The 22,333-nt window shown below is 38.7% G+C and overlaps 3 protein-coding genes across 4 annotated transcripts; 1 reads left to right on the top strand and 2 right to left on the bottom strand.

Moving 5' to 3' along the window:
- Positions 1-4,330: 4,330 nt before the first annotated feature.
- On the top strand, positions 4,331-10,670 carry LOC149813695 (uncharacterized). Of its 2 annotated transcripts, XM_089990929.1 has the most exons (3): positions 4,331-4,556; positions 7,478-9,440; positions 9,960-10,670. In XM_089990929.1, the coding sequence occupies exons 2-3, from the start codon at positions 7,512-7,514 to the stop codon at positions 10,125-10,127; spliced, it is 2,097 nt and encodes a 698-aa protein (XP_089847055.1). In that variant the 5' UTR covers positions 4,331-4,556; positions 7,478-7,511; the 3' UTR covers positions 10,128-10,670. The 2 variants fall into 2 exon arrangements, with proteins under 2 accessions (XP_089847055.1, XP_089847054.1); XM_089990928.1 differs by lacking the exon at positions 4,331-4,556 and having other exon boundaries at positions 7,380-9,440.
- Positions 10,671-10,812: 142 nt separating this feature from the next.
- Positions 10,813-12,626, bottom strand: LOC149813694 (Glutathione S-transferase family protein). Its single transcript, XM_089990927.1, has 3 exons — positions 11,812-12,626; positions 11,434-11,683; positions 10,813-11,135 (listed from the first exon to the last, which is right to left on the bottom strand). Exons 1-3 carry the CDS (start codon positions 12,585-12,587, stop codon positions 10,944-10,946), a joined length of 1,218 nt encoding a protein of 405 aa, XP_089847053.1. The 5' UTR covers positions 12,588-12,626; the 3' UTR covers positions 10,813-10,943.
- Positions 12,627-13,761: 1,135 nt separating this feature from the next.
- Positions 13,762-16,666, bottom strand: LOC149813693 (large ribosomal subunit protein uL14-like). The gene is made up of 4 exons (XM_089992181.1): positions 16,557-16,666; positions 16,193-16,477; positions 14,085-14,126; positions 13,762-14,006 (listed from the first exon to the last, which is right to left on the bottom strand). Exons 1-4 carry the CDS (start codon positions 16,567-16,569, stop codon positions 13,924-13,926), a joined length of 423 nt encoding a protein of 140 aa, XP_089848307.1. The 5' UTR covers positions 16,570-16,666; the 3' UTR covers positions 13,762-13,923.
- Positions 16,667-22,333: the final 5,667 nt, after the last annotated feature.

Raw genomic sequence — 22,333 nt, 5'->3', positions numbered from 1 at the left:
TCCGAACGTAATTGTCAAAGAAGAGTCTTTTGCACTTGATCTGCTCCTAGGCCCTATTGAAATTAGACGTTGCAAGCGGTGGAGACTGATCTGGAAGACATGGTTGCTTACTACTTGGTGGTTTGTTTGGATGGCACGCAATGGTGCTACTTTCCGTCAAATTCCGGTCATCCTTAATAATCTTGTCCATAAAATCTTGGTTGATGTATACACGATTCTATGTATGCATCTTAGAGACCTCTCCTTCCGTCTAAACAACGTTCACTCATCTGTGGTTCCTTCTTATCCAGAGGATCCTGGTTGAGCTTGGCTTTGTTGTTTGTTGCTAGCTGGCTGTAGTTTCTTTTTATTTTCTTTTGCTTTTGTTTTTCTATTTTGTTCAGTTCATGGGTTCAACATTTTGTTGATCTTCATGAGTGATAATGTTGATTCTCTCTGTCTCTCTCTCTCTCCCCGTTGATGATTGTTGTTAACCCATGATTTCAGCACAACCGTTCTAACGATTAGACAAACTAGCATGAACTACTACTGCCGGAGTTGCCCGCATGGCCGGCAGGGTGGTTGTGAGGGTGCTGAGATGAAGACACTAGATCAAACCCCCTTGCCCCAATGATATGTTCCATCACACTAGGGGTGAATTTGTTGAAGTCTGGGCCAGGTTAGTCTTCAAAATTGGGCTTACGTTTGGCCCGGTGCAAGTGAAGTCAGGTTCTGGGTTTGAGTCTGAGACTCTGAGTTGGCAAAGGTTGATTCGTGTGCTTGCCTTTGTTGGATGTGGGTCAGGACCAGTAGGCCATTTTAGGTGTGGGCGTCAAAACTAGATGACTTGGACCCTTTAGAGAACGATCCGATCCGACCCGACCCGACCCGACCCTACTCAAAATCGTGGGGGCGTTTGATGCTTAGTCAATGCTTAAAACTCCTGGCGTAAAAAAGGTGTACCTAATTACCAAACAAACGGTTGTCCTTGTCCTCGAATGAGCCAAAACTTTTTTGCTGTTTTCAATTGACTTGAAGATTCATTTCCCATTAACCAAACACTCGTCCAAAATAGGCATTCGGTCCCAACGTCGTCAGAAAAATTCGTTTTTCAAAATTGAGCCGGAGTCGATCAAACGGTTTGAATCGGCGCTATGTAAAAAATTGTTTTTTAGAAAATTCAACAAATTAAAAGTCGTCCGATTTTCCTTAAACCCTTCAATCAAATCGTCTTGGCGTTAATTTGATTCGAATCGGCTCTTGTAACGTTGGTGTCTGAATTCCATACAGTCAAGTCCTTACCGGAAACCAATTTACACCATTCGGATCAAGGTGCCAGCTCTGGGTCTGGATCCACCTGGACCCAACCAAGATCCCACATGTTGTACTGTAAACTAGGGCTGGACTATGGGCCGACCGGTGCATCCCAACCCATTTAGTGGATGGGATTCACCGGGGGCCATTGACCAACCGGATCGAGTTTAGGCCTGGTTTGGGTGGGCCCTGAGTCTAATACAAAAACCACGGCTTTATGGGCTTAATTCAGACCGAGTCTGGTTGCAAGCTATAGTATATTTACAATATTTCTCATTTGTTTCTTTTGAATTCAAAAGCCCTTTTAACAAAAGTTTAAAAAATGCAAAAGAATAGATGAGATCCAAGATGAATCCATTTTTTGAATCACATAACTCAATTTATATATATATATATATAAAGCTTGCAGGTAGCTCGTTAGCCCGCAGGTTGGTCCGAGGTGACCCTTGATTTTGTCCGTCTAGCTTGGGTTGGGCCTTCTTCTAAAAACTAGACCCTGGTCCGACCTGTTCGGGCCGTACCATAGGATGACCCTTGTCCAACCCCACAACCCAGCTAGTGGACAAGTCACAACGCTAAAGAAAGTCCGGAGGTCCGTGCTGTGCCTTAACATGCCTTAGCCTTAAGGATCCCGATTCCCAACGCTGTCTGATTTACAGTGACAAATATCGTAAGGTTTGTGAAAAATCTTGCGATAATATCGCGAGAAATTGCCTAAAAGTTTAAAACGGTAATTTTTTATGAGATTTTCAAAATATCGTGAGATTTATGAAAAAACATAAATACCACAATTTAAACACGATATTTATGTTTTAAACGACTATTTATCATGAAAAAACCATGTATTTTTATTTTTAAATAATTTTATTAATAATTTTTATATTTTTAATTATTTTTTTATTATCAATATTTTGCTGAAAAAAATGCGAGATTTATGAAAAAAATTTAATTTCTCGCGAGTTTTTGCCGAAAAAAGTTTGTCACTTCTGCGATGAAGGTTCGGATCCGGAGCAAGTTAGGTCAGTTCAGGCCCACCACCACCTGACCCGAGTCCCCCCACAACAATTATTTGAATCGACTTTCCCTACCCCTCCTCTATCATGGTCTCTCCCTTTTCGAAATTTTAAAAAGGAGGGACACCTGTCCTTTTTTTTTATTTTTTATTTTTTATTTGTTAAGTTCCAAACGCTGAGATGACAAGCGACACCTCTCGAATATATATATACATGGACATTTTGGTCATTTCCTATTATACTTCTTTGTACCACTTAGCGGCACACCCATTTAAATTTATTTACTTTTTTTTTTTTTTTACCGCGGGAGGATTTTCTTTCAGATTTTTGTAATGACCATAACACCCTTATATATCTGAAATGTTTTCAAACTGCCACGCCGATCGTCGTTCCCCATTTCCCGAACAGCCAAACGGGCTCGAGCTTGGCTAGTGCCAAAAGCTCCCTCCCTTCCCCTTTTATATGGAGAGATCTCAGAAAAGCTTTGGTTCTTGGCCTAGGGCCACTAGGGATGGCAGTGGACCTGGACCGGGGCAGGGGCGGGGAACAAGGTCTCCACCTTCGCTCCGTCTCAAAATTCTGCGCTTTCATTCTCGCCTTCATTTTTGCACGGGTTTTGATTTTAACCTCCATTACTGCATGAGTTTTGATTTTAACCTCCATCCTCATCTCATGTCCAAACAAGACAAGGCCAGGTAGGGCCCGGCCCGTTTCCGGATCCACCACCATCCCTAAGAGCCACCTTAAATCCAAAATATGAGAAGTGAGGCTGATCTCAAAGACTCCCAAATGTTTTGAAGCATTTAACTCTTACCCAACCACTTGTACTTGACTGCCCATATCCTATGGTTATACCATATGGGCAGGATATTCCAAGTTCTATCTTCATGTCTTTTTCATTTAAAGCTATTACGCAAAACCTCAAGATCAAAGTCAATGAACTATATCGTTTGGGATCCTTGCATTGGAATGAAACCTTTGCGCTTGTTGTCAAAGTATGATTTTTGTCCAAACATGGTGTTGAGAAAGTATGGCATTGCTAAAATCTTGTAAAAAAAAAAAGACATTATTAACATGGTATTGGAGTTTCCAGTTGCATTCAAACAGTGTTTTAAAAACACTTCTCCCAAACATCAGAGGTTGCTGAAATCTCTCATTTAATGTTCCAACTGAAATTATCACCAACTCTCCAAAAACAATACAACAAAAGTCCAATTATATCAGTGATCGTTAGGTTCCTGTGTTAGGCTAAAGGCTCATGGATGCCGCTGTTGCTTTATCACAGTTGGGGCATAAAAGGCTAGGTGGTCGTGCCGCCCTCAATCCCAAGTTTTACCTTGCATAGAGATGTGCCCATTAAGCATGACCTGGTTCCTGGTGAGGTGTTTTTTTTTTTATAGTCAAGCTGGGGTGGCGGGGATTTACTTATAACCCTACCAGTTCATTAATTAATCAGTTAAGAAGTAAACTGTGTAAAAAAAAAAATCACTCTTTTAGCAGAGGGTGCCAGTCTGGGCTGTTACTCCTCTCCTCTCTAGCTAACTAAGCTAAAGTTTTTAACCAAAAAATAAGCTTTACATTCAGTATATATAACTTTAATCCTCTCAAAACTGTCTAGCAACTTTGTTGGAATCTCATTTCTGGATTTATTCCTTCTAAAACTTCAGACAATCTGTCAACAATGTCCATTCGACTTGTTTCTGTGAATATACTTTCTGCCACTGCTTCGTTATAGCTCCATTCTCTGTTAGGGTTTTCCTTAGCCACAAAAAAAAAAACAATGATCAATTATAACCGATATAGAGCTTCTTGAACCTGTGTCCCTCCAGTCCAAAGACCTACCCAAAAAATAGAGCTCATGGTCAGGGAGTCGATGGTTGACGTACATCTGGCCAAACGAGCCAACTGCCAATCAAGACGAGAAAGGGCAGGTTTGTAGACGCTCCATAAATGCCGAGGGTCTATTTGTAATAAAGAAGCACTCTGAAAATAAAATAAGTTGGAAAACCTGGTCTGTGTTGGTGTGAGGGAGAGCTGTTCACTCAGAGGTTTTGAACATTGAAGTTTGAAACGGAGGAACAGGAGAGAGGAAATAGTGGGAATGCATCCTAGTCATTTCTACTGGAATATAAGACGCATGACAGAGAAGTAGTAGGAGGATAGAGAGGGTCGTTCATCTTCTCTTGTCCATTTGGGCTGTGACGTTATATCTGTTGGGTAGTTTGTGGAGGAGTTGCTCTGTTTGTGGAGGTAAATTGAGGAATTTTATCTCAACACATTCGTCTTTGCTCTTCCTTCTTTTCTGTCAGTTTTCACGACGACCCACCTTTTCTTTTGGCATAAAATATGGGTCAGAGTGTTGGGTTTCGCGTGCCGTCTGATTTTTTTGTGTGTGGTGGTTTTCCTTTGTTTGAAGGGAATGTTGGTGGTAGTTTTTGGGAGGTTTAGCAATTGAGAAATTTGATGTTTTGAGTGCCATATATATTTTCCTTTTCCCTTTGTTTCTGAAGGGAATGTCGGTGGTGGAGTTTGGGGTCCGTGGGAATTGAGAAATTTGATGTTGGTGGTGTTTGGGTGCTAAGAGGGAGGTGCTGGAGCGGTTGTTGCTGTTTTTTCCTTTTTGGTGTTGTTTTTTGGTTTTGTGATTGTAAAATATAGAGCTGCTGTGTTTTTTCCCTGGAATTAAATGATGATTTAGTTGGTGATGGTGGCTTTGTTAGGAACAGAGGAATTTTGAATTAGTATGCTGGATCTGTGAAGGAAGACAAGAAGGTGGGGAAGAATTTTTCGGGTGTTTGTCCCGACTTTTTCTTTCTAAAAATGGTTTTCTTTCTTTCCTAGGAAAATGCTACAAATTGGGTGTTACTTTTCCTGTTTTGTGTATAAATTGTTGGTTTGATAGTTTTCAATTGCTGTTGGTGTTTTGTAATGTTTCTGTTGGTCTTTGTGGTACTTGAAGGTGAAATGGAGGGAGATGATGAGTAGAATTTTATGAGTTGCTCGTTAGTAGTATATTTTTCATTTCAGTTTGCTGTCAAAATGTGGGAGAATTGATTAAGTTTGAGAGATATGGAGGAATGCCTTGATACTTTTTATCTTTCTTTTTCCTTTTTTTTCTCTTTTGAGTAATTGCTTAAAGAATAATTAATATGTGACCTTAGGCAGGAGTAGCTTTCCTAGTAACGCATGATTTCTGTTAGAAAATAACCAAGAAAAGAAAATGAACTTTGGCGCTAGAAATGGGAAAGGACCACTGGTGTACAATCAATGTCCTTTGAGTTTTATGAGTAAAACTAACCTTTTTGAATGGTATCTGGTCATTCCTTAGCCGATGAATATTGCGTTATTGTTTTGATTCTTTTGTAGCATGGCAACAGTAGAAGTTGTCTTGTCAACTACTCTTGTGCTGGTTTAAAGCATGGTGAAGTTTCTTCATTTTTACGCCTCTTAGTGGGGCTAGGTCCTAGCTACCAACCATAGTGTTAACTATCACGTATTGCAGAATAAGGAAGAATTAATAACCTCAAATGTATCTGGCAGTTTCTACAAAGGAGAGCTTATTGGTATAATTGAATGCAGAAAATTGTTTTCGTGGAGAGTCGAGACAGAATTATGGTTCTGGCGCGTTCTGCTTTAAAGCTTGAAAAAACTAGTCAATTGTCAATAACTTGACTAGTAATGGACGGGATGATTGATTTAAATGTTTGGCATGCCTGATTCTGTGTGAGGTCATTGTTAGTCGTCAAGAAGAGCAGTGGTACTAATATTTTTCTCCTTTAAAAGCTTTTCTTTTCTATGAAGATGCCTTTGCATTTGTTTCATTTCCTTATGGAAATTTGTTGAGCAATATAAGCTACTAGTTATCTAGGTTGCAGAAAATGCATTTGTGACAGTGATCCAGCAACAAAGAAGTTTCTTTTCCATCAATAAGGCATGGAAAATCATCAAGTTCTCTTAGCCATGGCGTTAGGCTACAGTTTTTGCATCCCACCTTTTCATAGGCAAGAGGGTGGCATGCTGTCCTAGAAAATAAACTTGATTGCCTGGTGTTATCGAATTTTTAGTCTCTAGGAAACCTATCATGCAATATCAATATATGAAAGATTTAGTAACGAAATGAGATGCTTTCTAGGGAAAAATGACTTTGAGGTCTCAACTAAGTTGACATGGTTGAATCATGTTCATTAGTACTTGGGGAATGTGACGTGCACTGAAATAGTCAAGTTATTGGACCAGGGGTAGACTATTTGTAAACTTGATTTAAAATGATTGACCATCATGGTTATCGAGATGCTTTCTAGGGAAAAATGAGTTTGGGATCTCAACCTAAGTTGGCATGGTTGAATCAAGTTCATTGGAACTTGGGAAGTATGACCTGAACTAAAGTAATCAATTCATTGGACTAGGAATAGACCATTTGTAAAATTGGGTGAGAATGATTGGCCATCGTGGTTATCTGGGTAGGCTTTTGAGTGTGTATGCAAAAGGCACCTCCAACTGGTTGAGATGTTTTTGATGTTTGTTGCTAGCGCATCTTACTGCTATGTTCCTGTCACCGTGTTTGATTTCTAGATGATTCCTGCTAATAATTCAAAACCTTGTATCCTGCCACTTCCCCAAATACTCCTAATTATAGAAGTGTTGATCTTTTTAAAATGCTGATAGAGAGAATCTTGGTGTATTAATGTTTATAACTTGTTAAATTAGCACATCTCTTCATGCTTAGGTCAGATACTATACTATGTTATATTTCAATAATTTTTCAATAAAGTTCTTATCCTTGATGGTAGAGAACTTAATCTGTTCTTTATTTGTATCTTTGCTGTCATGACTTCATGCTAGAGAGTTCAATGCTACAACTCTGTCATGAGTTGTTCTTGTAGGATCCTCTTAACTACCAACTTATGCTGGTTTGATGTTGTTATTGAGCTGAATGCTATGGATTTGTGGTTCTCAGCTAATCTGTGTTCAATCAGTTCACGTGTGTGTGTGTTCTGGCTGGCTAGCTGGCTGACTGCAAATCCATCTTCCATCTACTAATGCTTTTCAAGAAATCCTTATGCTACTCCTTAGCAAGTTCAAAGTTAGAAGCAATAGTAGAAAATCCTGCAGCTTCTGATGTTAATTTGGTGATTGCTACTAGTAACAGAAAATAATCTGATGTTATGCAGGTTGAAACAATATAGAGAGGCGCAACTAGCATGTATGGTTTCAGTTGACACTGAATGTTGTCTATTTGTTTATGTTATGGAAACAGAGGAGGTTTTCACAGATGCACAGGAATGTTTCTCCGATACAGATGATGTGTCACAATCCTGCCTCAATACTGGTGTGGGATCAACCAGAGACGACCGGTTCAACTTGGATGCAGGGGACTTGGACAAAGTGCTGGAAAGGAAACCATGTGAGCAGACCACATTATCTGAATTGTGTTCTAGCTCCTATCAAATTGGCACTGCTTATACCAATAAATTCCTTGGAGAAAATGTTCAAAGGGAGTCTGCACCAATCTTCATAGAAAGCAATGCTGGAGATAATGTGGGCTCTTACATGAATATGCAGAGAGCTAGTTATGGAAATACTCAAGAAGAATGCTTTCTAAACTCTATATTTCCTGATTGTATGAACTCCATGAGTTATCAAGATCTTGCAGCTTGTAGTTGCTCGGATTCAAAAGAAACTGGGGCATTGGACAGCGTAACAGTCACTTCTCCTCTAGGCATTATATGCAGAGCTTCAATTTCGTGTAATTATCCAGTTAAGTTCAAAACCAAGATGGAATTCCTATTTGGGAGTCCAAAACTTCAAAAGAAAAGAATGAAAACGGTCAGTGATATGAACAACCTTATTGTTCAAAACATGAGATTAGCTGATTTAGACAACAGCTATTATCTTCAGAAGAGTGTGACGATTAGTCCAGTCGGACAATGGGTTGTCAATGCTATTAGTGGAAACAGCAAGATGTCGGGCATTTTGAGAAATCAGCTGTTTATTCATTTAACTGATCAAGACAAAAGTATTACCCCAGATAGGTCGAGATATACTGAGAAGAGAGACACAAGCTGCTCAGATTCTGATATCTTTCCTGTTGGGCTTCATGGTACTTCATCATTGGTCAGAAATATCGGATACGATTCAGATATAACAAGACGGGAATTTTCAAGTGATGAGTTTCTTTCATGCTTTACTTCGAAAACAACATATTCATATCAATCCAGTTTGTCATCTCGTCTGGCTATTTCCAGGGGAGTTCTTCAATGTATTTGGGAAGGTGGAGTCCCTCATTTTGTGTTCTCCTTGGACGATCAAGGAAAGGTTTATGTAGCCAATCCGTGGAGGATTCAGTCATCAGAAGATAAAGCTCTAGACTGGATCTATCTGTTCCATATGAAAGCCAGTGGTCTGGAGAAGCAAACCAATGGTGTTGTTGGTGCTTCAGAAGTTGTTGGAAAGATGAAAGTATCAAGCTCTCTCTCACTTGATTGTGATAATGCGAATCAGTTAAAGTTTATTGAGACCGAATATGTTTTATTTGGTGTAAGTGAGAAATCAGAGATTGAGCAAAGGATGGCACATTCAAACAAAATTGTTCAAAAGACTAAGGGGATGGAGAAGATGGTAGCCGATATTTTTAGGTCACCACACACATCCAAGAACAGAAGTGTTACTAAGCCAGTTCCATCCAACTTCAGTAACTTGGCTGCAGAGAGCATTTTGATGGATCATCTAATACCCAATCTTGAGTTGGCTGCCATGGTGGTGAAAGGTCGTATAGATGAGAAGAATATCCAAGAGTCGGCTATTGGAGGTTGGGGACTGAAATTTCTAAAGAAGAGCGAGGTTGCAGGTTCAAACTTCTGTTCTGACGGGAATGAATCTGTACAAAAATGCAAGGATAAATCCATTGCCAATATGACTGTTATAGTCCCTGAAGACTTTCATGGTGGGCCACCAACCAGAAATGATGGGCCATCAAGCCTTTTTGAGAGATGGAGATCTGGTGGACATTGTGATTGTGGTGGCTGGGATATTGGCTGTCCCCTCAAAGTGCTTGATGGCCAGTCATGTAATGAAGAAAGTCTGTCTCATGCCGAGTTTGAGGAAGAATGTGGATCATTTGATCTATTTATGAAGGTAAGTGTTCCTTTTCAGTTCAAATTTGTTTCAGCATCAATTCCTTCAGTTGCTTGAACTTTATTCTTGCAATAGTTTCTAGGTTTCTGAGAAGAAAAAATTTACCTCCTGTATTTCAAACAGGCTTTGGGTGCAGGGTTTAGGGAAACCTAAATGAGTTGCAAAGATTCTTTGAATAAGATACTGAATTCTTTGGAAAAGAAATTTTAGGATAGTTTCCTAATCATCAAATCATTGATTTGAAGCTTGGGAATTTAAATATTAGTGTTTTTTGTAACAGAATTTAGATATATTATGTGCATATACGTGATGCTTATGAGAAATTGATATTACTTTTCTTGATAGTGAATTCAAATAATTTTAATAACCATTCTCTACGTTGTAGTTTCTCAGAAAGAAAAAAAAAATCGTTCAGTTGCCAACTGTACTACTATGAGGTCCCCCTTTTTTTTTCTTTGAAAGTTAGCATTGTAGTGAAATCATTCATTTATTTACACATCATTAATTGGCATTTTTCAGGGTATCAAGCAAGATTTACCAGCACTGAAAATGACAAATATACATGAAGGCTTGTATTTTATTTACTTTCAATCAACATTGTCAGCTCTGCAGTCCTTCTCAATTGCGGTGGCTATAATCCATAGCCAGAGTCCATCCCTCTTCTCTAATGTGTACAATAATACATGACCCAACAAGCATCAAAAGATCGTCTGCATCTATGTGAAGTATCCTCTGATTTTTCGCGAGGAAAGTTGTTTGACTTTAACATATGTAGCAGCCTAGCAGGCTGCTTGATTGTTCGTTTCCTTCTTCCCTGTAAGCATGTGTCTTTCAAACAAGTGATGCGCGACCCACACTGGTGTGACTGGCTGCTTCAGTTAAAAGAACAGAGAGGAGGCCTGAGGAAACTAGTTGCTGCCATTGGATTTTGAAGAAGGTGTTGATATCTATGACTTTGCAGTTTTCTTATCTTGTTTTCGGAACTCAGGAATGCAGAGTTATTCTGCCAAAAAGGGCTTCAGGTTTCCGGTTGTGCTAGTTCCAGAAAATTTATTATGGGACTAATGCTGGTATTCTGCGAGCTAAAAGTTGCATGGATGTGTATCATTGTGCCTGTATTATCATAATCCGTTTGAGCTGTCTGTATATATCTATATGAAGATACCATAACCCTGAACCTATAAAGCGAAGCCCATGAGCTATGTAATAAATAATATTTGCTATTTGCCTGACCAAGCTCGTACTGATTTTCTGTTGTAGGTATTTGGTTGCTTGTGCTGATTGATTATCGACTCTTTGATTAAAAACACAATTGGTTTAAAAGTGGTGATTCATGTTGAGAAAATGCTGTTATTTGTCAGACAAAAATGATTATGCAACCGTCTATCAAAGTGCTTGATGTACTAGTATGTAACGCCATTAAGAAGCATAATGTACACATGCAATTCTCAATGAGATTTATACAACTTTACGCTTTAGTGTAAAAACATAAAAGTTTCACGTCTATGATACGGGGACCCTGGTATTTTTCTTCAAACTCGATAGAGATCCTCTGTTGTGAGGCTTGAACAGAGACTCGGGCTCAAATCCTGATGGCATTGCCGGGCGTATGCCGCCTGGATTCAGAGGGAAAAGTATCCTGTAGTAGCCATCCATGATCGCTTCGAAGTTGCAAGTTTCTGCAACCTTTGGAATCTGCATGAGAGGTTTTATGTGAGATTGTTAGTATCATTCCTTCTCACCTCCAGCCATCATCCTCAGTGTGTTAAGATGCACCCACTTATCCAGATAAAACCAGACAAGCAGGGATATTGTGTTATGGAGAGTACTGCAATGTTTTAACTTATCCCAGTTTTCTGGATGTGGGGGTACACACAACACAAAGGGCCTTCTAAAAGAAAAAGCAAATCCATTGCTTCAATCATGTATTAATCAATAAAATTATAACAGACAAATTAAAAAAAAAAAAAAATCAACATGGTGAAGCAACTACCTGATAGATGTCCCTCATGTACCCATGAAGATTAGGGTACTGAATCAGCTTCTTCTTGGTGCATTTGAAAAGGACATTGTACACAAGATCGAAACGAATCAACGTGGTGAACAGACACACATCGGCAAGAGTCAACACATCTCCACACAAGTAGCGGGACTCAGCCAAGTGGGCGTCTAACATATCCAACGTACCGAACAACCCATCAACTGCACTGTCATAAGCTTCCTGGCTTTGTGCAAACCCACATCTGCACAAGTGAAGGCTTTTTGTTTCTCATCCTAGAATCTTCTTGCAAAATCGCCAAAGAATTATAAGAATTGTAAAGGGCAAAATCGTCAACAGCTTCTTGTTTTTTTATTGTTGTTGTTGTTTTACCTGTAAACGCCGTTGTTGACGTTGGGGTAAATGATCTCATTCCAGACGTCGATCTCCTCCCTCAGCTCCACTGGAGAGAGATCCAGCGTCGGATTTTCCGCCACGTGGTTGAGGCCGCCGTTGAGGAACTCCGCGATGTCGAGGCTCTCGTTGCAGAAGACGTCCCTCCGCGCCACGTCCCACAGCATCGGGACCGTCGATCTTCCGTCGTACCCTCCCTCCCTGAGGCCGTACACCTCCCTCAGCGTCCTGCACCCGCTCGCCTTATCCGGGCTGGGTACGTAATTACCGTTCCACCCCTCGGATTCCCGAAACTCCCACGCGCCGTCGGCGCCAGGGGACGCGACGGAGACCGGCACAGCGTGCTCGAGGCCCTTGAGGGCGCGGACGATCAGGGTCCGGTGGGCCCACGGGCAGGGCAGCCCCACGTAGAGATGGAAACGGCCGGCGGGGGGGCCGGGGACGGCCGTGCTTCCCCGGCGGATGGTGCTGGCTGGCCGGGAGTAGGAGCCGGACCGGTCGGAGGGAGCCATCTGGCGCATCATGAGGTGCCAGGCCGCCGTCCACGATTTCCGGACGGCGCCGACGAGGATCGCCGGCGGGAGGGACCGGCCGAAGAGGAAGCGGGTCAGAGCGGTCAGTGGGTCGGTGGCGGAGTCGCCCGACGCGGACATCCTAGGGCTGATGTGGCGGCGGAGGCGTCTGCTTCCGGCAGTGGGTATGGGGCGCGGCGGGAGAAGGGGCCGCTGCACGTGGAAGGCGACGCTCACGCTCATGGCTGCCTGCCCTTTTTTTGGCTCTCTTAAATACAAAACGCCGCTAACTCTTGGCTTGCTTGCTTGTTTATATACATTACATGACATGCTATTGTTATCATTGATACGCCAAAATGAACGGCTCATCTTGGAAGCATGATAAAAAGGAGAAGGGCTGGGAAAGGAGACGAGCCGCTTATGGCTTGGCTCGCATTCTTCTTGTAAAAAGGAGATTGTTTGAACTTGTGAAATATGCTCACAAGCCAGCTCGGCTCCTGGAATTCATTAACTAACAGTAAATCTTGTCGCAGTGTAAAGATTCCTCCTGCTGCTTGTTGCTTTTCACTTCCTTCTCCCCCTTATGTTTTTCATATTTGAAAATTTATCAATTTTTATAACAAACTTTGGTTTTAGCATGCAAACAATAAGCTTTAGAGTTCAAATCAGCTTTAAAACAATGTCTTTATTTTGTAAATGAGACAGCTTAAACTTGCCTCAATAGGGGGCCCGACTCCAAATTCTGTTATTTTCAATTTTAAAAATTGCATTTTTTTAATGACAGTTGAAGCTCTCTCTCGCAGTGAGCTACAACTCAGCACAAGAAGCTGAGCTTGAAGATCTTCTGTTTGGTTTGTTTAACCAGTGAAAAGACCAACTCTTCAAAAAAAATGATGGTGAAGCATGGTTTGTAGCATTCGATGGAGTCATGTTCTGTTTCTCGACATTGAATGGTTCGATGTCATTCTTGTCTTCTTTTCAAAAGCCCCTCATACCAAATCCGACCATCTACCAACAAATCGAGAAATGAGGGAGTATGGTTCACACAGCAGCAACTTAAATATGATCTTGGAGTAGCTGCATGTTTCACAATAGCTCTCCTGATCTTTTTTTTTTCCAATTCACATCACGTAATGATCGAGAAGCCTTATTTCCATTCATCATACACAACCTAGAAGATGCACTTAGAAATGATATTCCACAGGCAAGAATCACAGAAAGCACAATCGCTACATTGTTAACGCTAAGAAGAATAATGAACGAGTAGCCTAATTTCCATTCATCATACACAATCTAGAAGATGCACTTAGAAATAACATTCCACACCACAGGCAAGAATCACAGAAAGCACAACGCTACATTGTTAACGCTAAGAAGAATGGTACTGAGAGCCTAAATTAGAGAGAGAGAGAGGGGGTAATGAAAGCCATATTGCAGATTCCAAAATTACCGAGTGATGAAAAATCTGAATGTCGTACATGGAATGCATAAAACCCAATCAGGTTCTGTTCTATGACTTTTTCGACAAACCAAACACAATTATAGAACTAAAAAATTCTGCTACCAAAACCACAACTTTTTAGACAATAGCATTTGCAGCACTGGCAATCCTCGGCCACAGATCAGCACACTCCTTACCAATAGGCCCCGTAATCGCTGATCCTGCATCCAAATAACAAAGCACATGTAAGGTGATGTCCAAGGGCCAAGTCAAAAGTTCACATTATTACATAGCTGTACCTTTCATCTCTCCTTTAGGATTCACTATCACACCCGCATTATCTGCAAAATAGACAAAAGTCCACAATTTTAAACATAAAAAGAAGAAAAAAGAGCCTACAAAAGAATATCAAGGTTAAGTAAGCTTTAACACCATCATGGCTTCTTCAGGGAAAAAAGAAAAAAACAAGAACCACAAGACAAGGTAACAAGCAAATAATTTACAAAAGCTTTATTAATAGGCTAACTCTGATTTTTCAATATCAAGTGTTCCAAAAGAAAGGAAGCAAGTCTAAGAAACAAGAAAGCAGCAAGCAAGGGCCTTTGGTAATTGGACCCAATATATAGGATTTAATTCAATAAAACTAGGGAAAGGCTTAAGTTTAACAAAATTCAAATGCCTTTACAATACGATGACTTGGAAGGAGAACACAAAGCAGTCAACCTTGATACACTTTCACTGGAAGAGAGGATTCAAATTTCAATGTTTTTTCAGTTCTAGTACTGCCTAGCTGACAGTAGCATTGTTGATATGGAGCCCCCTAGATTATGCTACCATGCCTGAGTCTATAAGCATGGTATTGTCTGCAAAGGCTACTTAGGATAGAGTACTATTCTACTGTTATAAAATGAAACCCCTTACTATTCTGCTGTTATAAAATGAAACCCCTTATACATCCCGAAAAATCCATATTCAGAGGAGGTTAATTTTCATCCTCAAAACCACAACTAATGGAATGTCGAAACTCACAAGGCTAATTTTCATCCTCAAAACCACAACAAATGGAATGTTGAAACTCATAAGGCTAATTTTCATCCTCAAAATCACGACTAAAGGAATGTTGATTTACTCAGTGAAAACCACCCTTGAAACTGAAAGCTTCTTTCTGTAATGCACTGCCCAAGGTGTGTAGGACCTTCTGGATAAGCTTGAAAGGTGCCACAGTTCTCTTTTCATAAGTAACATCCTTGGAAGCAAGCTTATGAAGGCCACATAGGTGTTTCCAAGTACACATGTTCTCCCAGCAACTACAGGTTGGAAAAAACAGTGCAAAGGATGCATACCCAAGAAGTCACGCAGGAGTAAAAGCAAAACGAAGACTTCCTATCCATGTGACAGTTGATGTGTGAAGCATTTGCAGAACATACCAGAAGCTTATGCGTTCAGAAATCAAACACTAGATTATTTAATCATAGGATATAATAGTGTTATTCTCATCCACATTAGCTAAGAGAAAATTTTGATCTACTAACGTTATTCACCATTTTGAGAATACATGGATAAATTGTTTATCAAGACCACCTTCAACTATGCAATGTTTTGTAATCAGGGGAGCAGTGTGCCATATTTTGAATACAAAAAATACTTATGGATAATAGAATAAAGTAACAAGCTTTACAATTGAAGACTCGATGAAAAAAATGCAGTACCAAAACCTTTGTTCGGATGTGCAGTTTCATGCTCAATGTGTCTTTTGCACGGCCGTTTGCTAATAAATACCACATATTAACAAAGTACAGCCCGCCCATAGACACAAGCAACAAGTGATAAAAACACACACACACACACACAATAATAATGAAATGCAAATCGTAGTAGCAATACTAATAGTAATGGAATGTAAAATACGATAGTAATAATGATGATTGATAATATCCTAGCGATGACATTTGACTTCATATTGGTTCTGAACACAACCTGCTCTAGTCAAATTAGTTAATAGAAAACTAGGACCATACAAGATGAAAACAAAATGAACAATAAAACCATAGGTTGTAGAATGTTAAAAGCACTATAAAAGGCATAAGAGAACATCAGATAGATAAGAAATGCACAAATCAAGACAACCAACCAAATCAAAGTGTGCCATCGGCGTCAAACAGAAACTGTAAAGATCAAGAGTGTAAAGATCGAACTACAAGATAGCCAACCAAATCCACATGGGCAAATAAAAAAATCGTCAATTAAATGAGACTACAGCATCAAATGCCCAAATTAAAATAAAAAGGGAAAGGAAAGCCATCAATCTCCCAATAATGTACTCAAACAAGACAACCCACAAACCACATAAAAAATCAACAGAAGACGACCAAAAACTCCAAAGCAATGAATTGCAGCAAATGGCCACCTTCGAAGTACATGTAGACGCCGTCCTTTCGGCGCCACGGCTTGCGTTGGCGGACGATGACGGCAGGCATCACCTTCTTCCTGAGATCGGGCTTCCCTTTCTTGACGGTGGCCATGACCATGTCCCCGACGCAGGCCGAGGGCAGCCTGTTCAGCCTCCCCTTGATCCCCTTCACGGAGATTATGTAGAGGTTCTTCGCCCCCGTGTTGTCGGCGCAGTTCACCGTCGCGGCCACCGGAAGACCCAGCGACATCCGGAATTTGTTCCCGGCGGACCCTCCACGCCCTGTTGCACAAACCAACGGATGTCGTGAGATCGAATCTCGCGGGAAACAAATTGAGGAAGTAGGGAAGAAGATGGTTACCCCTCTTCGACATGGTTGGAGAGAAGAAGACGAAGCGCTCCCCCTCTGATCTGCTGATACCTACAAACAAAAGAAAGAAGGAGAGGGAGGAGGAATTCCTCCCTTTAGAAGGTTTTCGCTAGGGTTTCTGCTTATACCTTAAATTATTAAAATACCCCTCATATAGTGGGGGAATGACGGATTTGGTCACTTTTGTTCCTGGGTCTGGGTTGGATCTTGTCTCGTTCTCGGTCTCATTCGTATCCGGTTTGGTGAAATCTCGTCCTGTCATTTTTTACAGAGACAACTTCAATATGGGCTCCGGACACGAATAAGCTACTTTTAGAAAAAGTAGGACAGTAAGAAACGTGTATTGGCTGGGTTGGACTTGGTTTGCCACCCAATACCATATAATGTCGCCAGCTATACCAAATTTGTGGTTGCAGAATAGCATGGGTTCAAAACACAAACACGCGACCTTCACTAAAAATAAGACACGATGACACGTATATTTGCTATGATCGATTATGATTCGGCCCCCTTTGCCCACACAATATCATGTCAATCATGCTTACAAAAGTTTAAAAAAGGGCAAAAATATTGGCAGCAAAAAACTTTTCTAGTTATTTTCAAGTAAAAACTAAGTTCCAAGTGCATTTTTACCTTTAAAAGCCAATTTTTACAGACTTTAACAAAAATATAAATTAAACTAGAGAGTTTTAGCTTTCAAACTAGACAAAAATCCAGTTGATCTGAAATTGGAGTAAAGAGTTACAACAAAAATTATATTTTCAAGTTGACTTTACTTTGAATGCATTTTTTATCATAAAAATTATAGAATTTGGTTTTGAACTTAAAAGATAAATTAAATTAGAGGATGCTATCTTTTTGAATCATCAAACTGTATATCAATCTAACACTCAGATAAAGAGTTGTGGTAAAAAAAATTAACATATCATAATAGATTCAAAGTATGACTCAAATGAAAATCCAAATTTTTTATATCTAGTTCCTAAGAAACTTCTGAAAGCCTTATTCACGCTCTTAGATTCTTATCTCGTGTTAGAAAATCTAAAAAAGCATCAAGAAGCGTTCATCATTCTCTTAAAGATAAGCTTTTGTAATCTCTTAAGGATTGCCCTCACCTTAAATTCATTATATATATTAGTTTTAAGTTCCTTGGCCTAAGCTAAGTAACTCCAACCAATAGGATCTAACCTAGTAGTAATAACTAATTTGAAAAAGATTTAAAAACTTTCAACCAATAAGATTGTGCCATATAATCAAAAGCTAGAGTTTAGATATTTATACTGAAAATTCATAGGATTGAAACTAAAATCCATTATAAAATTTATAAATAGGAATCCATAGTTCTAGTCCAATCATCTAGAACTAAAGTAAGGAAGCCCTCACACATTGAAAGCCTAATCAAGTGAGTGTACATTCTATCGAACCTATCTACCAAATATAGGTTTAGTTTTCCTATCTTAAGATTAGTGTTTTTTCAAGCATTGGTGGTCACCCGCACCATCAATTTCACCTTTCTTTTAGGACATCAAACATGATACTTGAGCTTCACAAGCATGAATGTGCTTATAGTCGCAAATGACTTATTAATCTTCAAAAGTGATTATAAAAATTGAGAAACATGCTTAATTAAAAAAAATTTAATGAAGTATGAGCCTTAAACTCCACGTGTGAATATGCTTACATATTATCTATACCAAAAAAGTCGACATAAAATCTCACTTTCCTTACTGTTTTTAGCATGAATGGATATATTACTTCACTTATAAATTCATTTGAGGTAGTTTAAGGCATAAACTATTTATTTGAGCATTGTGTATGGTGAAATAAAGCAACAAATTGCTAATCTAATTATTATATAATTTAACCTAAAAATATTAGGTTATTAACTTTGAGACCTCTCAAGGGGGCATGCCCATTAAGCGATCCAGTTCTGGGTGCGGGAAAAGAGTAGCTTTCAGACCTCTTATCAAAATTTTGTATACTTGTATTAATTTCTTTATAACCGATAGCAAAGTTTACTAACATATCAGAAAATTTGGAAACCATATTAACATGTTGCAAGTAGAACCGCACCTGAAACCGTTTAAGCATCCATGTGCTAGTATTGGAGACAAGCCTGTACAGCCTTTGACTACCATTGACATGACCGTTGTGGAACGGGCCCTAAATCTTTTTTTGATAGTCAAGCTGGGGATTAGGCAGACCCCTACCAATTCATTACACAGAGAATAGTGCAGTAGAGAGAGTAGAAGAAGCAGAGGATGATTTAGGTAAGTTAAACGACTTGCTTCAAGGGAGTTTATACATTTTGAAAGTGTGTTTTTTTTTCATAGGTTATCCTGGAAACCCATGTGTCAAATAGAGTGGGCCCGCTAACTCTTTAATGCATGGGTTCCCATGGTTGAGGTTTCATGGTCATGGTAGCATTTACTGACTAAAATCTCCCACTGGGGTACGAGAGCCTAATCATTATACAATGTTTTTCCTCTTACCATATGAAGTATTTCACTTGCATTAAAAACTTTTGCATTAACTTATTTGCACTATATTCATCTTCATTTATGCACGATCCATGTCAAAATCTCATTAAAAACTCATTTTCATTAGGTTTTGTTTTAAATTAAATTTTTTTGAAAAACACCGCATTTTCTAATCCACTCCTGCATTTTTAGTGTTTTTTATTAGTTTTAAAATATTCTTAATTATAGTTTAGTTAGATTAGGTTGTAATTTGCTAATTATAATTAGTTTAGAAAGTTTTAATTTTTAGAAAAATACGTTTTTAATAAGCGCCACTTTTTGAAAATTATTGAAAATCTATCAGACTCTTTTTAAATAGTAGTGTTTTAACCTAATTATATCATTATAAATAGCATATTTTCAGCATGAGGAGATGTTTTTTCCTCTTGAGAAAATGTCCCCTTGCTCCCTCTCTCTCCTCTTTCTCTCCCTCATTCTCGATCCTTACCGATTTCTCCCCCTCTCTTCTTCTTCTTCTTCTTTCTCTTTTCTCACCCAATCCGTCGTCGATAACCTTTCTTTTCATCGGAGATGCATGTGTTCAGCTGGGATTGACAATCTTCTCTTCTTATCCAATCCGTCCGAAGCGGATCATCCGGTTTGCTTCTTTCTTTTCTGTTCACGTAGTTTTTAGTTTTGTATAGCATAGAGCATAGCATTGCATGTAGTTTTATTTGATTATTGCATCATCTGCATATTCATATGATTTAATCTAGATAGTTTAGCTTTCTTGCATTTGAAAAAAAAAATATTTCGTTTTGATCTAGCTTAACCGTTTCTTGATTTAAGCATAGAATAATCTTGATTCTGGTCGATCAATAGTTTTAACATAGGTCTTTATATATATTTTTTATTTTTGCTTAGTTTTAAATTATATTTAGTGTAGAATAGTTTACAACACATTTTCATCTTCGGTTTTGTTTTTAGATCACATAAATAATATTTTTTTTGTAGCCGATTTAGCCTTTTTATATCGTTTTTCGAATTTTTTTTATGACGCCAAGTAGATCTGAACCTTAGTTGTTTGTTTTCAATATCAGGGTAGTTTAGTTAGTGTTAAATCATATTCTTTATATTGTATTTAGTTAGTTTAATTGCTTTGATTAGTTTAGTTTTTAGTTTAAATTAGAAATCGGTAAAACATAGTGTAGCTTTCTTTTTATTGCAAGTAGCGATTTAGCGTGGATTCAGGTGCTGCATTCTTTCATCAGTTAGTGCATTATTATTTCCAGAAGTAGAATAATCAAGTTAGATTTGTTTTTTTTTTTTGTGTTATGCCTTAGTTCAGCCATTGTGTGTCAACCTTATTTAATTAGAATAATAACCTAAAGGCGAGTTCTTGATTTTTATGTAACAAACATTTTCTTGATAATAAGATTAGATTATTTAATATAGTTTGATTTGCAGTAATTGTTTAGGTTAGATTTCTGTCCAGCAAGTGGTTAAATTAGTTATTTTGTTTATTGTAATTAATCTAGTTGTGGTAGATAAAATAGATTAGTTGATTCACATTTTGAATTACTGTTTTGTGTTTGTTTCTTTTTTTTTTAGTGAATTACTATTAGTTGAGTTAAAACATAGTAGCCGATTAAAATTTTTTTTTTGAAGTTAGTAGTTCTTGTTAGATTAGTGTAACTCCTTTCTTGATTTTTCGGTCACTGGTTTTCTTTTTTTTTTGTAGTTAATTTGTTATTTAGTCTTTTTAATTAATTAGTTAGGTTGTTTTGCTATTTTGTTTTTTAGTGTTAGTTGTTACAAGTTAGTTCATAGTTCATATTATTAGTTTGTTTTATGTTAGTCATGTTCATGTTTTTATGATTTTTCCTTGTATTTACTTTTGATTTTCCTATAGTTCATTTTCTCTGTTTTGTGTTTTGTGTTTGTATTTTTGTAGAAAAGCAATTGGACGTGCAGTGAGCCCCTTTTTGTAGCTTCGAAATGCCCTCTGAGGTCCTTTCAGGCCCTCAAAAGTGCCCTAAGGGAGCCCTCAGAGAGCAAAAGTATTCAACCTAGCAACCCAAAGGGGCAAAGAAGGGACAGACTAAAAGACTTGAAGCACTGAAGACACTTTATTTTATTTTTAGATTAGGCTTTATTTTATTTAATTCAATTCAATTGAGTTTGTAATAAGGCACTTTATTTTTATTTGTTTAAGCCCTCTGCAGGGGCAACACTCTTTTGTTTATTTAGTTAATTAATCTTTTATTTTTTCAAGGCAATAAAGAGTAGTTTAGATTGTGTGCTTGAATACAAAGTATTTCTCATTTCTTGAGTTTGACCTAGACTTCACCACTAGTGTGAACTGATTTTTATTATTTGATGCACGATTTGCACAAATGTTTTTATTGAAAATATCTTTTTAAAATACTCTAATAAAAAAGTTATATCAAATTTTTGGCGCTATTGCTGGAGAACGACGAATTATACGAGTATTCACTTTATTTTCATTCTTTGTTCATATTTTATAGGTTGCTAGTTTACTTTTTATTTATTGTTTAGGTTGCTTAGTTTAATTCCTACTTCATATTTAGGATTGTTTAGTTTTCTTTTCGTACTTAGGTTTAGAACCACGTGTTTGCACACTCTAGATACCAGTTTATTTTTCTTGCACGACCCACCTATTAGGATACCCTTAGAGGTCATTGTGCACGATTGGTACTGTGCCCATAGTTTATTTTTCGCAAAATATTTGTTGGGTGCAAGTGTGTGGCGTTTTTTTATTTTCGGCTTTCTAGTTTTATTTTTCTCTTTACCTGCTTTGTGGTTTGTTGTGGTTTGGCCCCACTGCACGTTAGATAGGTAGAAAATTGGTGTCTTAGGACAGTTGATGTACCAGTCTACCCTCAGGTGCATGCAAGGGCGACACTCGCTTGACCCCGAGCTTGCCGAGTTAGTTGAGGACCTCGAGTTCTTTATTAAAAGAGTCTGCAGATCTGACCCCATGGCTGAGGATCAACAATTGACTCATCTTTTGAGGGAGTACTTCATTCTCAATGCTTACACTCTCGCCTCCTGCATCGTGAGACCCGCTGTAGGAGCGCCTCAGTTTGAGATTAAGGTCAGCATAATCCAAATGCTCTCATCTTTCTATGGCCTGAACAACGAAGACCCCTACCGTCATCTCGACGAGTTCCTCAAGATCTACTCTATGATGCAGATCAACAATTTTGGGGATGACGTGTTGAGGTTGACGTTGTTCTCATTCTATCTCAAGGACAAAGCCAAGCACTGGTTGAAGGCCCTCAATAT

The sequence above is a fragment of the Nuphar pumila genome, chromosome 16 (assembly GCF_984573655.1).
Source record: "Nuphar pumila chromosome 16, dmNupPumi1.hap1.1, whole genome shotgun sequence".
NCBI lineage: Eukaryota > Viridiplantae > Streptophyta > Magnoliopsida > Nymphaeales > Nymphaeaceae > Nuphar > Nuphar pumila.
The sequence above is the reverse complement of the archived record's forward strand: the minus strand, read 5'-3'. Positions and strand labels throughout refer to the sequence as shown.